General features: G+C 49.2%; 1 protein-coding gene across 1 annotated transcript in view; it reads left to right on the top strand.

The window, feature by feature from the left end:
• Positions 1-16,357, top strand: part of ENPP6 (ectonucleotide pyrophosphatase/phosphodiesterase 6) — a 120,497-nt gene extending 104,140 nt beyond the window's left edge. The window contains exons 7-8 of the mRNA XM_019422316.2: positions 8,089-8,212; positions 12,789-16,357. Of these exons, the coding sequence (XP_019277861.1) occupies positions 8,089-8,212; positions 12,789-12,994 (330 nt within the window). The 3' untranslated portion in view covers positions 12,995-16,357. The remainder of the gene's footprint in view (positions 1-8,088; positions 8,213-12,788) is intronic.
• The last annotated feature ends 494 nt before the right edge of the window (positions 16,358-16,851 follow it).

Raw genomic sequence — 16,851 nt, 5'->3', positions numbered from 1 at the left:
AAACCGATGCTGAACACTGTGTTCACTTTCCGTCTTTTTTTTTTTTTTTCTTCCCAAAACAAATCCTCCTTGAATATCTTTCAGTCAGCAAAAGCAGGTTATTAATGCAGCTCTTTTCATAAAAGAAAAGTTGTGTAACTCGAACTTACAAAAAGCAGGGGATACCTGTACCTAAAAGATCAGCCTGTGCTCAGCAGGCCCCGGTAGCATCAGTCAGAGCCCCTGGGGTGCCCTCTCCTCCTTGACTCCCACCTGTCCGTAAGCTCAGACACCGGCTGTCCCGTGAAACACCCGGCTCCCCCCTAACTTCCTCCAGCGTGGAATTCTCATAAAAGCCGGACTCTCTCCCCTGCCTGCTACATTCATTTGTCTGCTTTCGGACTCTTCCTTCCTGGAGTATATAAGCTCCTCGCAGGCAGGCCTGTGGCATCCTCACCTCCCTTTTCCTCCTTGGAACCCGGTACATGACAGAGGCTCAGTACGTGTTTGTGGAATATGGATTGACAGATGAATTACTAAATACGAAGACCGTTGATTCCGGGCTGCTTATCAACAGGCTGTTCACTTCGTAGGTAACCAAGTAAGCAGAGAGGAAGGCTGAGTCAGGAAAGCCTTTCCTTTTCGCTCTTTATTAGCTGCCCCAGGAGAGACTTCAACAGGCAAAGAGCTTTTAAACCAGTGATGGCTGTTCTGCTGGCTTCAGCTAGCCCACAGCTGGAGCCCAAGTGTGGGACACAGCAGCTCTCGCCAACCCCTCCCCTTCAGGGCTAAGTCCTGTGGCCTGTCCTGGACAGCGTCTACCTCATGCCATGGTGCTCAGAAAGGGGGGGCGGCCCCAGCCTGGTGAGGGACCGCAAAACATGGCACTTCGTTGCCGATCTTCTGGACTCACTCCTGTCCGCGTGGAGAGAAATACAGGTAATCCGGGCCCGAGTGTCTAAGGGAGGCCAAGATTTGTCTCCAGAGGAAAGATTTATTTTGAAAACTGGCAAAGGATGTGAAATGCCAGGTTCAATTCTAACGTCTTCGGTCGAATGGCACTTAGGCACGGCCCCAAAATATGTTGGGAAATCAAGACAATCTGGAAAACGTGGTTTCTGAGTTTTAGTGGCAGCTAAGAGTGGTGTTGTCCAGGCCCGACTAATTGGGCTTCAGGAAGTCGGCTGTCGAGCGCCAGGAGCTGCTTACTTTCTGGTGGGGATTCGGGTCGTCTGGGGGCACACGCACACCCTCCTCACCCTTGGCACACTTCAGTAAACACGGCCCTGGGGGGAAAGGAAAGGAAAAAAGGAGCCCGATCCGCTCTGTGCTGTCCACCCCTTCCCTGTCCTCCAGGGAATTCTGCTTCTCTTGATCCCTGCTGGTTTTGCTCCCTGACATTTTCTGTTCAAAGGATTAGGCTGGGTGTGGCAACAGGGCTTCCCAGGGTCAGAGCAGGGCCCGGGGCCTGAGCAATTAAATTCTGTTTTAGGAAGAGGCAGCCTCCTAAGATGCAGGGAGAGAAACTGGTAGGGAGACCTCTTTGCACTGCTGTGTTCCCGACCTCCACTCCCACAGGCCTCCAAGGAGTCAGGCCAACAGGAAGCCTCTTGGGAGAGCCACGGGGGAAACCCAAGAAACGGGTCCATAGTGGAAACCGTCGCTCAGAGTTAACCCTAGCAACGAAACCACCCGAGCCAGCCAACCTGCTGTCGCTGCCACGAGAGTTTTAAGTGAAGCCGCCCCTGACTTGGACACCATCGGGTGCCTCTTTCAGCCTGAGATGATGTCAGAAGTTTCTAGTCTTTTCTGGCACATGGGAGGTTCCTCTTACAATTGGATAATAAACATAAAGTAGATTTATGTTTATGAAGCCATTCACACACTTCGGATAGGTGTTCATATTTTACTTATTTTCATCTGACCAGATTTCAGTTGTGTTCCCCCAGAGCCCTGGAGATTCAGTGAGGTGCCTCATCGGGGAGAAACTTGGGTGTCCAACCCCGCTTCACTGGAAGAATTACACTTTTAGCGGTTGAGAGGAGGGGTGGTAGTCAAAAAGTTTAACCACCGGTACCTCACAGGCCCCGGCCAATGAGACTGGATGCCAGATGAAATCAGCCGGTAAGGCCCCACTGGTTCCTGCAGTCCTCTGTGAGCAGATTGCGTGACTGATTCTTTTCGCCCTGAGACCCTGCATTCCCTCCAGGAGGGGGGCCCTAGGCTGCTAGGCTCAGAGGGCCTGAGACACAGACTCGGACCTCAGCATGGTAATCCAGTATAAACAAGAAGTGTCCTTAGAAAGGAACGGGTAATTTAACGTAGCACAAGACAGGTGCCAGGAGAATGGGTTTCCAGACCTGACTATGTGTCCCAACCACGTGGGGAGAGATTATTAAATAGAGATATTCCCTGCCTCACCCTGACCTACTGAATGCAAATACCCCAAAGTAGGTCCCCACAGAAGCTCAGGGCGGTCTCTGCAGAGCCAGGCTTGGGATCCAGCAGTGTAGACAGTGAGCGCTCCCAAGTTTCAAGGTAGGAGGGTCCACTGTGGCCTCCAGTGGGGGAAGACTGGACAGGAAGTCAAACAGAGCAGGAGGAGCCGACAAGGCCCTCAAATGGTCCCCTGGCCTTGGGGGAAATCTTCTGCGTCCTCTGCCTCCCCACACAGTCATTTTGGGGTGCATGGCAAGAGCTAGGACCCAGATGCTGTCCCAGCAGCTGGTGGCCCTCCTGCCTCCTTAGGAGTATTTTTCTGTGTGGTTTAGCAACCATTTTCTGGTCTATACCGAGGGGAAGTCGGAAGGAAGAGGTGAGAGGTATACACGCTAACGTATTCTGAAAATGCAACGATAAAACACGAGTAAATGCCTTGAGATTTTGCCAAAGCAAGTACCTTGGCCATGTGCAAACAGAAGCTAATGATACAGATTGTCCAGGCTGCTCCTTGCTTCTTCTTGTCCTTCTATCCCTCCTTCTACCTTCACCCTCATTCCCAACCCTACCCCCATTTCTGATTGTGCTCCCTGTACCTCCCAGCTCAGCACCATAAAGGACTGAACTCGCCATGAAATGGCAAATTCAGAGATGCCTCCGGGCGTGTGTTGAACAAATTTCATTAACTGGTTTGCTGATTTGGGAGTAAACAGTGCACATTACTTTTTTTTTTTTTTCTTTTTTAATTCTAAGGATGATTGAGACAAAGATGTAGTCTAGAGACTATAACTCTTATCTCATAAACACTCCCCTGGCTTCCCGAATTCAAGCAAGCTGATGACAGGCATTTTCACGGTGAGCCGGCAGCAGAGTGCAGGCGCCCAAATAAAAGAATACAAGTTTGCAAACATAATAACCATTTCTCCCGGTGTTTCCCCATGTGGGGCTACTTCTGGTGCCTTCCTGTTAGAAATGATTAACTAGTTTAATGGCTCATCAAAGAGGGTCCCCTCCCTGCTACCTACCCATGTATAGAGGAGGGGTCCCGTAAAGCTCTGGAATGTTCTGAACAAATCACACATAGTGAAGATTTTATTTAAATTTCCAAGATGGTGTTCACTGTAGAACGGCCAGCATATGTCGGTTTGCCGAGGACCATCCTGGTTTTAAAACAAAGTCTTGGGGTGTCTGGGTGGCTCCGTCGGTGAAGCATCAGACTCTTGGTTTTGGCTCAGGTCACGATCTCACGGTTCACGGGTTCGAATGCCCTGTCTGGCTCCGTGTGGACAGTGGGGAGCCTACTTGGGATTCTCTCTCCCTCGTTCTCTGCCCCTCCCCTGCTTGCACGCTCTCTCTCTCCAGATAAATACATTAAAAAGTAAATAAGTAAAATGAAAGTCTGGCAGCCCTGGTGCTGGCGAACCGCAATGACTGGCACAAGCTGTCAGCACTGAGAGCAGAGAACTCCGGGTCCTCTCTCCTCCTCGCTCCTGCCAACACTTCTCCCGTGGCTGCTTCCCTCTCCTGCTCCTCCCATCACAGGCTGTCTGAGCTCTCCCAGCCGGCGACCACGGCCTTCCCCGCTCCCGGAGCTCCTGGGGGGGGACGGGACGGGGCGGGGGGGCGTGTGGCCGTGCTCCCGCGGGAACCCCGCGCCCACACTGTCAGAGCCACCCGTGGCCGTCACCGAGGCTCCTCCGCTACACGCACCCCGCGCCCCCACGGACAGGAGTCCCAGGGCGGGCTCCTCCTGCCTCCGCTCAGGCCAAAGGCGTCCCAGGGCCGGATCCGCCTCACCGCCTGTCCCTGTAGGCGTGGGCATGGGGACAGAAGCCGTAGCCCCTCTCCTTTCCTCGCTGAAGACGAGCTCCTTCAGGCGAAGGAAGGCGTTTCACCCAAAAGCCTAGCAGGGTGGCCGGAGCTCCCCGCCCGTCCGTCGAATTGCAGGATGGAACGAACAGCCTCTTAAGTCACTGCCTTCTCCCACGTGTGTGGGGACAGGGACGTGCCCACCCTTCCCTGCGGCTGCCCTCGCCAACAGTACCCTGTTCCTTCGTGGCCTTCGTAGAGCGGATTCCCTCCCTCACCTGCTCATTAGGGGGAACTACCCTGTCCGGGCAGGTGCCTTATTTGGGCCCTCCCGCCACCCGCTGCTGCAGGACCGGTGTTCCCCGCAGCCCTGGGAATGGGCTGCCCACCCTGCCCTGGGCCCAGCTCCCTTAGTGACCCAAACTTAGCAGTGCTCCCCTCCTCCTTCCACACGGACACACACACACACACACACACACCCCACTCCTCTACCCCTGTCTCAGCTTTGACCAGGTCTGGAGGGCCTGGGCACCTCCCCAGGACGTCACTAGGTGGTACTATGTGGCAGTCCCTGGGCCTGGTAGAGTCAGGATGAGGTCAGCTCTCCTCAAGCAGGACCTTGAGGACGTGCAGCCTGGGGGTTTCTGCTCTGGAGGCGCAGAGGCCCGTGACACGCATTTGTCAGCGTGACCTCATATGTATGCCTCTAGGATGAGGAAGTGGAACAGAGACAGGGAACAGAGACAGGGAAAGCCACCAGGGAAGGGAAGGGAGAAGATCATCCACATGCCATTTTGAAGTCAAGGCCGCGTGCGGAGCGTAATCCGTCCCGTCACTTAGGGGACATGGTCAGCTTCTCTCATAAGCTGCCAGTTTGTTCTTACTTTTTCAAATCGGTAAGAAGAGGTGTTCCACTGGACAACTTTGTCACTTTAATAAAAAAGAATGCACTCAACCTGTGATCAGACAGAGCCCCGGTGACCTTCAGGCCAAGGCTTTCGCGGCTGTACGTTTGTACTTGTGCAATTTGGACTGGAATATTCTGAAATCAGGTGATGGGTCTGCATCTCCCTTTCATCGGTCCCTTGGTCATGGGGCACACATGTCCTGCGGGGGTCATCAACCGTGACGTCCTTAGTAACGAAATGTGCCACCCGGGGCTGCAGGAATCACTGCCTGGTAGACTGACGGGGAAGCGACACCTCACTCACGTCAGCTGACGGAGCTACGCTGGACGTGCTGCGGTCGTCGCCGCAGACCAAGAACAAACAGCACAACAGCTTAGAAGTGCACAAGTGAATAAAAACATTCCCATGGAAAAATACAAGCTACAGCTGGAGAAGGAGGCGGAGGGGTGATGGAAATTCAGGAAACGGAGAGTCAGTGATCTAGTGTGATTTGGAAAGCAGTCATGCCAGGGAGCGATTGATGGGGTGAGACTGGATGTGTGCGCAGGGCGGTATGACAGCTAAATAGGCAGAGGGGACTTCGGGGCTCGCAGCCATCACTGTCCGGCCGCACAGGACCAGAGCGCCTCGCCCCGCAGCCAGCGACATCTGGCGACCATCCTGCGGCTACTTACTGAGCATCTATTATGTGTCAGGCATGTGGCACAGTCATGACCTCCTCCCAGAACTCTGTGAGGCAGGTATTATCACATCCAGCAGGGAGCCTGAAGCTGAGAAAAGTAGCTCGCCCAGGGTCACGGAGGCAGAACGTTGGCAAACTGGAATCCCCTCTTAAAACCTCTTTTCTATACTTTGGCCACTACTCGGTGAAGAGGCAAGGGACAGGGCCACCTCCTTGTCAGTGGCGGCAGGAGCACCGCCGTGGTCTCTGGCTGTGGGGTGGTGGGAGAGGCACAAGGACCAGGAGACAGATGACCTGGGTTTGATCCCAGCCCTGCCTCTCAACAGCTGTGTGACTTTAAGAGTGACCCTTACCCTCTCTGTGCCTTAGTTCCTCCAACTCTACGGTGGGGAAAATGACATCATCCAACACCGGGATGTGGCGACAATGAAGTGAATGTCACTTGATTAAGTAAACAGATGGTACTGTTACAGGTCTTTAATTTTTTTTTAATGTTTATTTCTGGGAGAGGGTGCGGAGCAGGGGAGGGGCAGAGAGAGAGGGAGACACAGAATCCGGGGCAGGCTCCAGGCTCCGAGCTGTCCGCACAGAGCCCGATGCGGGGCTCAAGCCCACAAACCTCAAGATCACGACCTGAACTGAAGTCAGATGCTCAACCAACTGAGCCACGCAGGCGCCCCCAAGAGGGTACTATCACCAGTCTGACGCACCAACCTATAAATTGCTGGTACTGTTGGGTCCAAGCGTCCTTCGTGACCAGTCGGTCTACTTCCTGCATTTGCAATGTCTGTGGTATCGAACCCTGTTCCACGGAAGGCGACTGGAATATCAGGAAAGAATGTTTAGTCTGCAGTGGAGGGCTAGGGTTCTGTCCCGCTGGCCGCAGCCTCCTCAGGCCCCACGGAACCTTCTTTAAGCCGTTGTCTCACAAGTAAGCGTCTGTGGTCCAAGAAAATTTGAGTTCTGAAGGGAAGAAGGGTGACAGACAAGTGATGGCTCTGGAGCCCATCCCAGATGAAGACTGTTGGAGGAAACGTAAGAGCCCTGGCTAAGAGGAATAGAGGTGTCATCTTCAAGTGTTTGAGGGGAGGGGGTGAATTTATCCCAAGTTGCTCCCGAGGGTGGAGCTAGAAAAACAGAAAGATGGGGGTGGTGTGTGGGGTGGAAAGGCCTCTGGGTTTTGTCAGGTTTGCTAGAGAAATGAGGTGATTAGATTAGACTCTGTATTTTCCAGCAATTCTCTGACAGCAGTCGGATGTCCTGCAATTCAGCCCAGTCCTGACACTGACTGTCTGGGGTTGGAGCGGCCCCCTGCACCAGGGGGCTCAGTCCCACCGGGCCGCCCCCTCTTCGCACCCCACACGCCCCCCGGGGCCCTGGGTCCCCGGGCCACCATACTTACGTGCGATTGGCAGGTTCTCACAGCCCTTTTCAGGTTTGATAATTGAGTGGAATGAATCACAGAGCTCAGAAATGTGCTCTGTTTATGATTAGTTTCAGTACAGAGGATACAACTCAGGAACAGCCAATCGGAAGAGAGGCATGGGGCCGAGTCTGGGGGGGGTGAGGCATGAGGCCTCCATGCTCTCTTTGGGGTCACTGCCCTCCCAGCACATCAATTTGTTCAATTACCCAGAAGCCCCCTAGGCCACAGCCCTCCAGGGTTTTTACACAGGTTTCTCGGCACAGGCACGTGTGACCATCGTTGGCCACAAGCCTGAATGCAGCCTTAGCGCGCAGGGGACGGGCTGAAATTTTTAACCCCCCCATCACGTGGTTGGTTCCTCCAGTGACCTCCTGAAGCTGCCCAGCCCCCCCACCGCAGTGAGCCATCCCATTACTATGTACTCGGCTATAGGAGAAAGGGACTCATTATGAATTCCTGTCACTCGGGACATGCCCAGGGTTTTGGGAGTTCTGGGTCAGGAACATGGGACCAAAGCCAAATATACCTTTTACTATACCACAGATACACTTTAACATCCCTTCCGTCTCTAACATGATATATTTAGTGGCTCTAAAACTGATCACAAGGTACAGTTCAGCTCCGTGTAAGAAAATACTTTTATAACTAGAGCTCTCTGGCAATTTACCGGCGTGCCTCCAATGGTCTGAGCTACCTGGAGAAGGAAGTGATCCAGCTGAGGCTGGATGACCCCAGTGGAGAATGTTGAGAAGGAAATCCCCACACTGGGTGGTAGTCTGGGCCAGATGCTCACTCATCGTGATGGTTGGGACAAAGGGTAATGTAACTGCTTTGCTTGGTTTCAGAATCGAGAGTCACTTCCATTTTGGATGAACAGCACTGGCAGGAGAGAAGGCTGGCAGCATGGGTGGCATGGCTATGACAATGAACTCATGGACATGAGGGGCATCTTCCTGGCCTTTGGACCCGGTAGGCAAGAGCTGACCAAATTCTTTTAGTCCTCCGTTCCCAAGGAAGTGTCTCCAGTAGGGGCTGATAGAACAGTAAAGGCTGAAGCGATTTCTTTATGGACCCTCTTTATGAGCAAAGCTGAGCAAACCCAGCTGGTCTCCATGAAACATCTTTTGCTGGCTTGCTTTCAAATGCTTCTTAGGTTTGGCAAATGTGGCCAAATACTTTTCCTTGTAAATTTTAAATCTTGAGTGCAGTGAAGAAAATGTATTCCACATGTTTGTCATTCGTTTTTTACTTAATTCATCAAAACGTTATTTCACAGTTATCTGATGTCCAGGAAAGCTTATCAGACACCAGGTTGCTGACAGCTGTTGAGTCTCAGAGTTGATGTGATCACTTCACAGGGTCTGAGCCTTCCAGGGTTCCTCCCTGTCTAGAGCACCCACCCCTGTGGGGGTCATTCGGTTTAGGGCCCAACCAGAAGCTGGGATGTGCTCAAGGCCAGGCTAGGAAATGACCTTGAGACTGACTTTGAGAATGAGCCAGAATGACTTTCTCTTCCTTGATGTCTCTTCCTTGACCAGATAAATTCCTAGGGCTGGAAGAGAGGGGAGATGGAGAGGGTCTATTTGGTCATTTGCTTTAACTGACAGAGGACTGTAAATTCACATTTGGGGAAAGTTTATCACACACTCTGGAGATCATACTACGACCCAAACATCCCCTTCTTTCTTAAAACAAAACAAAACAAAACAAAACAAAAAGCAGAGGGAGAGAAGCATTCTACAGCCATCAGCCATCAGTTGACTGGCTCATAAGCTAGTCTTTCTTACTACTGTCCACTTTCCTTATTAAATATAATAAACCTACCCTGGTATCATATTCCAAATGCTGTTTTCTAGATATAGATCAGAATGTTTCAGCCCATGAAAGTCCACGCTTCCCTTTCAAATTATAGGTTAGAGGTGTTGCCTAGAAGGTCTGCTCTTCTTCTTGTAGCAAGACGAAGATGTTATGCCAACCCAACTCATTTCATCTGCCTTGGGCCACTCTACTTACCACAAAAGAGAACGATGAGACATCAGTTTCTACATCCGTCACAGGAGCCCCTGGCCTCCTGACCTTAGGGAACACATCGGTCCAGATCCTTTCCCACATGTGACCCAAGTTCCCACATCCTGAAGCATCAGAACTAGGAGCAGCAAACATTCATAGAGGGCCAACCGGGTTCACGACATTGGCCTAAAAGAGTTCAGAGCATGCCCATGCAGGTTGCCATCAACCAGTGGTAGCTGGTGGGTGTTCTGGTCGGCCAAGCCTCACGTCAGATGTAACCTCTTATACGAAATTCAACATTAATTCTCTAAAAAGCTTGAAAACATAGCAAATGAGGGATGGAGCCTTAAGGACTTGGTTGAGGTCAACTGTTAGATTAGGTTGGAGACATTCCAGGGTCATAGCCTTTATACAGGAGAACATTAAACATCAGGGCTTTCATTCAAAAGCATCTCCTTCTTCTTCCCTAGAAGACAGAAATAAGATCGGGAATGCAAAAGCAATTGTCACTTGAAGGAGTGTTTATAAGCAAGGGTCTCAGGCATATTTTAAAGCAGAAGCAAATCTAGCCTCAAACCAAAATTTTAAAACAAAGTACTCAAAGCTGCATTAGCTTAAAGTTAAATTCAGTGGGGAGAGTTTGTCCATCAACAAAGGCCTCCATCATATGCTCCTTTAAAACTAAAAGCCTAAGTCTTTTATAGACAGATAGATGACCCTGATGAAAATGGACTGGGCCAATTGCAAAAATGTTTCCAGGCAGATACAGCCTTGAGAGCCGCCCGCAAACCATCATGTTTCTGGCTCCAATTCTCATGAAAGATTGAACAGCTTTACACACTGTTTACTCAGAAGAAAATTTAAGAGTGAGGCCTTTAATAGCTATCTAGCTGCACATTGAGATAGAGGTACATCCCTCCTGATTAATTGTATGCGCGTCTCGCTTAGGGAGGAAGCTGGGCATCATTGCGGCTGCCCAGATTCAGCTTTAGAAGTCAGTAAGTCTGGTCCAGCAAAAAGAAAAGGAAATAATTCTGGAAGATAGCCTCTCTCTGGTTAATCCCAGTTTTCTAATTTGAACAACCTAATCTTGCCCCGGAGAGCTCCACGTTTCAAGATAAGACAGCAGGAGTGTGATTCAGTGAGCTGCCCGTGAGCTAGCAAGCCTCACCCGGAAAGCAGCCCCAAGGTGGCCAGGCGTGGCGTGGGCCTGCAGAACCTCTGTCTTCAGGAGAAACAGTTTTAGTATCAACAAAATTTAAATTCTTGGGACTACCTTGGATTCCCAATCCAGGTTCAAAGTGCCACCTTGAGTTAGTGGAGCTTGGCCCCCACGTCCTCCCCAGCTGGATCTGGTTTTGCTATTTCGGAATTTTCTAGAAGCTCTCATGCTAGCCTAGATCATCTCTTCATCGGGTCCAAAGTCCCAGCACTGCAGAATAGGAAGCCATGAACCAGATGGAATGGAAAAGAAAACCCAATACTCCTTCCTGCTTATGTGCATAGGATTTAATTTTGTACTTTTGATGTAAAAAGGTAATCTTTTCTAATATTTCTTTGTCAGTAGAGCTTGATCTCAGTTTTTCCTGCCACGTGTTAAAGATGCGGATGTTTGGAAAGGGAAGGCTAGGGAAAGAGAAGTTGGGTCTACTGATGTCTGCCACCCACACACGTGGAAAGGATACGGGTACCATGCGGTGGGGCAGTGTGGCCATCACATCCAGGCCCCTGGCAAGCCGGAAGGAGGGAGTTGTTTCCACATCACTGGGACAACCTTTCCATTGATTTCTCATACTTCAGCTGATTCTTCTCTGGGGACGTCTGACCAGACACCTACCTGTAATTGCCTTGATACTAAGAAGGGCTGGGATTCTGGGGCAGTCCTGATCCTGCCCTCCAGGGAGCCTCTGGATTTTAACTGGTTTTTTACCAGGAGGTGATGCTACCTTATCCCTTATCCTTTCTGCCCCCAAAGTAAAGTGAACTCTCCAAGTAATGTACTGGGTGCATATTTTCAATCCATAGCTTGCCCTTGCCGGGTGTTTACTCTACATGTTTACCAATAGTAACGACTACCATTTATTTAGCATACAGAACGTTCCTGGAACAATGGTTTACATACCATTTCCACACCCATTTCCAGAGCTTCTCCAGCTAGTAAGTGGCTATGGGCTGATTGTAGAGCCTATTAACCTTATATACCAAAGTCAACATTAATTCTCCCAAGTGAGCAAAAGCCATCACAGGGGAAGTTGCCCTGGCTCTAGCATACTCTGTGGCAGAGTTTTCTGAATAGAACTTCTTTCTGTATCTGTAATTTCAGGGTTAACATAAGAGCAGGATCTGCTGTTGGCACTTCTGGACTATGTTGCCATTGGTGTTTGTTCGCTTTTTAAATAAAGTATGTGGGATCCTTTTAGCACAGCAATTATAAAGAACTATTTTCTAAGGTAGCAAACTTGGCTTCACAGCCCCTGTACTACCCATTTCTTTTCCAAGTCTTGCGTGGTTTAAAAGCTCATGCAGAGAGGCCTTTACTGATGGATGAAATCTCCTTCTTGAATTCAACCTCAGTGTAGCTCTGGTTTGGGGCCCAAAAGGGAAACTGCTCTGTACATTACTGAACTCATACGCTTACTGTTTGAACATTCAGCATCCTGTTTGCCTCCTGTGGAGGAGAAGGTGCACTCTCCACTGAAATCCCTCTGTACTTACCACGCTGCGAAGGGCCAGCCCTACCCTTCACATTCCCGTGTCCCCGCTGGAGTTTGATGCCGCCTCTGGGTGGAAGCACAATACTCTTCTCCATTAGTGCTCTCGGAGGCTTTGCGTGGGTCCCGAACCCCAATACCAGTTTGCTTGCTTTCCACTCAGCTAAGGTATTTTATCTGCCGGGGAAAGGCTCCCACGGAATGTTGAGTTGATCTTCCGAGCTTTTTAAGAAACCATTGCTTAAGAAACTGTTGCTTCTGAGTTAGCTAGCACAGAGGAAACCGTACAGTTTCACATTCCATTAAGCCCTGGGACCTCAGTGGGGCAGGAAAATGAGAAACAAAAATTCTTGAGTGGCTATGGGGCCCCCTGTCCAACCAGTCCCTGCTAGATAGATGTTCTGGAAGATAAGCATACCGTGTTATTGGGTTTGGGGAGCTCAGCAAGACAGTCAACCTTCTGCGACCACACCTGCTCTCCAGTGCTCTGCAGAAATGAGCAGCAAAAATGGAGATGCCCCGCTGCCCCCCCAGGATGGCTCTTGTCAGAAAGGCACCACAGTTACGCACAAGGACAGTCTGCTGACTTGTCTTTTAAAGAAACTCATCTCCATGAGCCATAGGAAGCAGCATCCTCTTGTAAGCTCTACCCCTTCCACATCTCCTTCCAAGGTCACAGTGACTTGGCCACGCCCCATTGGCAGAGCTGATCTCCGGTCCCAAAGCTGCCTGGAGCCTGAGTGTCATTCCTCCGTATTGTGACTCAGCCCCTTTCTGCCCAGGGAGCGGCTGTGACAACCTGTTTGCTTGCCTTTCTCTTTCAGATTTCAAATCCAACTTCAGAGCCGCTCCAATCAGGTCCGTGGATGTCTACAACATCATGTGCAACGTGGCAGGCATTGCTCCCCTGCCCAACAATGGGTCCTGGTCCAGGGTGATGTGCATGCTGAAGGGAGAGGCTGACTCAGCTCCGTCTGTCCGGCCGAGCAGCTGTGTTCTGGTCTTGATTCTACTCCGACTGTTTGCATAGACGCTGCTATCGTTGTCCCCAAACACTCGGCCAAGTGTGCTCCACGGTGCAATGGTTTTCATTTTCTATTTGAATAACAGCTTCATTAACACAATCGAGGCCACAAAAATTGTAAATATACTGCTCTTGGATGATTCCATACATAAAAGTCCCTACTTCTTAAAAAAAATTTTTTTTTCTTTAATGTTAATTTTTGAGAGAGAGAGCGTGAGCAGGGGAGGGGCAGAGAGAGGGAGACACAGAATCCAAAGCAGGTTTTGGCTGTCAGCACAGAGCCCGACACGGGGCTGGAACCCACAAACCGCGGGATACGACCTGAGCCGAAACAAAGAATTGGACGCTTAACTGAGCCACCTAGGTGCCCCAAAAGTCCCTACTTCCTTAAAAAAAACCACCCAAAACCCCAAACTTTATTTCTTCTGGAGATAAGGAAAACCCCAGCTTTTCACTGGCTCAACGGTCTGTCCCTTTCTGCACTGTTCTCATGCAGCTTCTCGGATGAAGTGAGCAGGAGCCTGCCCCCGCGGCAGACAGTGGATATTGCACGGAGTCTTGGACCTTCCTGTGTCCTGCCTTGCACAAAGCAGGGCCTTGTCTGTGTCGTGTCCGCACCCAGGAGCCATCCTTGGGGTCTATGGCCACAACCCTGTACTGCTTCTTCCATCCCAGAAAAAGGAAATCCCCATAAAATCAATAGCTGTCTTCTGTTTGTGACTCTTTTTCTTTCTATGCCAAGTCCCGGGGAGGGCATATCTTAGCTTGGATCGCCAATCAAAATTACTAAGGATTGAAGAACTCCTAGAACAAGGTGGAAGGTGTGTGCCCTCCCAAGGTCTTGAGTGCACAAAAACGTCTCCCTCGCCTTGAGGGGGAAAGCCTGCTGGAGCCCTGGGCTTCTGTGAGATTTCTCCCAGTCTGTCACAACATGGAGCCTTGCACATGGCAGGCCCTGCATATGTGGGTGGCCTGATGGATCACCTGCCAGGCTCTGGATCCCCAGAGCGTTGGCTGCAGCAGTACCTGACACATCATCACAGTCTGATACAGTCATTACGCATCTTGCTGAGGACATGTGGACATGTTTGCAGAAATCTCAGTTCACTACTTGGAACGGTAGCACATTAAGCATAAGTTCTATGCACAGTAGTTCTGGAGCAAGTCTGGTTGAGCACCAGCAAAGTGGACCCCGAGTGACCCAGAATCCTGAGGAAAATCCCAAGCTGGGGTAGGGACCCAAGCTGGGACCAAATCCCAGTCACTAACCCATTAGCCATTTAATTAGGAAACAGTTTGGTCAAAGTGCCACCTCAGGGGCCTACGTTCTTCGGAAACTCCTAAGAAGAGCCACTGGGCCTGAGTTGAAATGTTCTTAGTCTTCTAGATTTGCTGTAGGAAATCTTGTGAGACAAAGGATCAATGCGCTTTCAAATGACTGGAGTCACGTGCACGTATGATTGCATTAACAGTGAGTTGGGGCACATCTACAAAAGAGACTTCTGTCCGGGAGAGACCGCACATCGAGTCTCAGGATGATGAAGCCCTTATATATATATAGTGTTTGCCTTGAGAAGTGAGTGTCAACACTCACTGTGATTCGAGAAGGCTGGCAGCATCTCTGTGCCTGGAACCACCAGAGCAAAAGATCACTACTTACCATCACAAAAGATGTCTGAGGATTGACGTAATGTGTTTTAAAAGTGCCAGCAAGCCATCGAATCAATTAGAAAGAAGGCAAATCGGCCTTTGTTATATGGCTGAAAGTAAATTGGTGCTTTCAGAACATTGGCAGTGGCTGTTGAAACAGGCATCCGTTGTTCAAAAGTTTCCTTTCTCCTGAAAGGATGGCGATCTAATGAACTGAGTGACGCCCACCTTCCTGAAGGAGGGATCCCTAAAAGATAGATATGCCTAGAAGATTAAGTTAAAAGTGGGTCATCAAAATCAAGAGAGTGAAAACATGTACACAGTCTTAACACTTGCCTTTCCTGCTCTACCATTATTCCCCTCACTTATCCTTAAATTCTTCAAGTTGCAGAATAAAACTTCAGTTATTTGCCTGACAAAGTGTAGTTAATAAATAATCTTGAATAGATGAATGAGAGTAAGATACTTTTGGAGTCGTGAGTGTTGGTGAATAATAAACAAATTTCACTAAATGGAGAAAAAAACTTTTCCCCAAAATAATGCATACATTTTAGTGGCTTAATTATTTGGCTACAATTTTTTCCCTTTGATTTTTCTTTTAAAGTTACATTATTTTCCCCAGGAAAATTCTTTCTCAAAATGTGTTTTGTACCATCAGAGTAAAATCTGAGTACATATAGACACTTTTCTCCTGGATTATGTTGCTACTTCACTGCTCATTCCAGGGGGAAGATAAGTGGATGGACGTGAAAATACCGAAGGTAAATGAAAGGAAGGGTCCTTACATTAAAGAGGAGATGAATGGCTACTTTCCCTGCCCAATTTCTAATCTGCAGAACCCAATCCAATTAAGTTCTGAAGAACCAAGCATAAATTAGAACAGGCTCAGGGAATTCTTTCTAGCCGCGAAGAGTCCTGATCACAGAGCCCCAACTCTTTTTACTTTTAAAGAGAATTTGGTAATCCACATGGCATCATGGCCATTTGCAAACTTCCCGGGGTTGTAAGCATCATCTGGCCTACTTCCAGAGATGCAGGTTCGGGGATCCGGGTGGGGCCTGAGCACTTAGAGGTCACACTGACCTAAGGTCTGGATCGACTTACGGAGAGCTGGCTTCTGTTTTGACCCTGGTAGACCTGAGACTCCTGACAGCAATTTCAGAATCCGCCAGTTTCTCCAGAGGCCATCGGACTGGCATCGGCTACCGGTCCCAGCTGGGTCCAGCTTCCAGCTGTCTCTAAACCACAGCAATTCTGCAAGTCCCTGGGGAGAGAGGCACCCCAGGGGGCAAATTTGGCTTCTCCACACCCCATTCCGGTGACTCTAAGATTCCCAAGAGTGCTGTCAAACAAACTCACTGTTCAAGACGTGGCGATTTCATGAATTTTCTAAGAAAGTTTTTGCATTTCTGTAAATATCAAGAGATGTCCAAATGTGACTGTGTTTAATCTTTTTAAGCAATTTGTGATAGACCAAAGTCAGCTCTTGTAAACTACTTGCTAGAAAGGAGGGAGTTGTAGCCTTGGCAGACTGGTTATTATAAAACATGGGAAACTTGGTCTCAGGTGCATGCTATGAAAAATACGCTCATGTGCGTGTTGTTTTGAAATCGTAAAATATCACCTAGTACAGTTCTCAAACGTTTAATAAATGTTCCATAAGTACGTTTTGAATGAAAAAAAGAATAAATCTCATTAAAGAGACTTGCTTACACCTCAGATATTCTTTGTCTGTAGTTCCACAAATTAAAACAATGTTTCATTTTTGGTTTGCTATCATTTCTTATCACCCAACTGAAAATATAATTATACTTCATTCCATGGATTAAACATATTCCATCTCAGGTGTATGAATTTGGTGATGGACAGAAGGAAGGAAGGAAGGAAGAAAGGAAGGAAGGAAAGATGGGAGGAAGGGAGGGAGAGGAAGGAAGCAGGGAGATTAGATTTTGAATGTATCAAACATATTTACTTTTAGAATAATAGCTTTATCAAGATTTAATTTATATACCATATAATCTATCCACTTAAGGTGTACAATTCAATGGCTTTAGTCACAGTTGTGCAACCATCACCCCAATCAATTTGAGGACATTTTTAAAACCCCAAAAGAACTCCATATCCACAAGTGCACCAGCGGTCAGTCCCCATTTCCTGCCCTCACCCTGCCTCAGGCAACCGCTGAATTACATTCTGTCTCAGCCGATTTGCCT

Source organism: Panthera pardus, unplaced genomic scaffold (assembly GCF_024362965.1).
Source record: "Panthera pardus isolate Hobbes unplaced genomic scaffold, ASM2436296v1 HiC_scaffold_13, whole genome shotgun sequence".
Classification (NCBI taxonomy): domain Eukaryota; kingdom Metazoa; phylum Chordata; class Mammalia; order Carnivora; family Felidae; genus Panthera; species Panthera pardus.
This window is presented reverse-complemented; position numbering and strand designations above follow the sequence as displayed.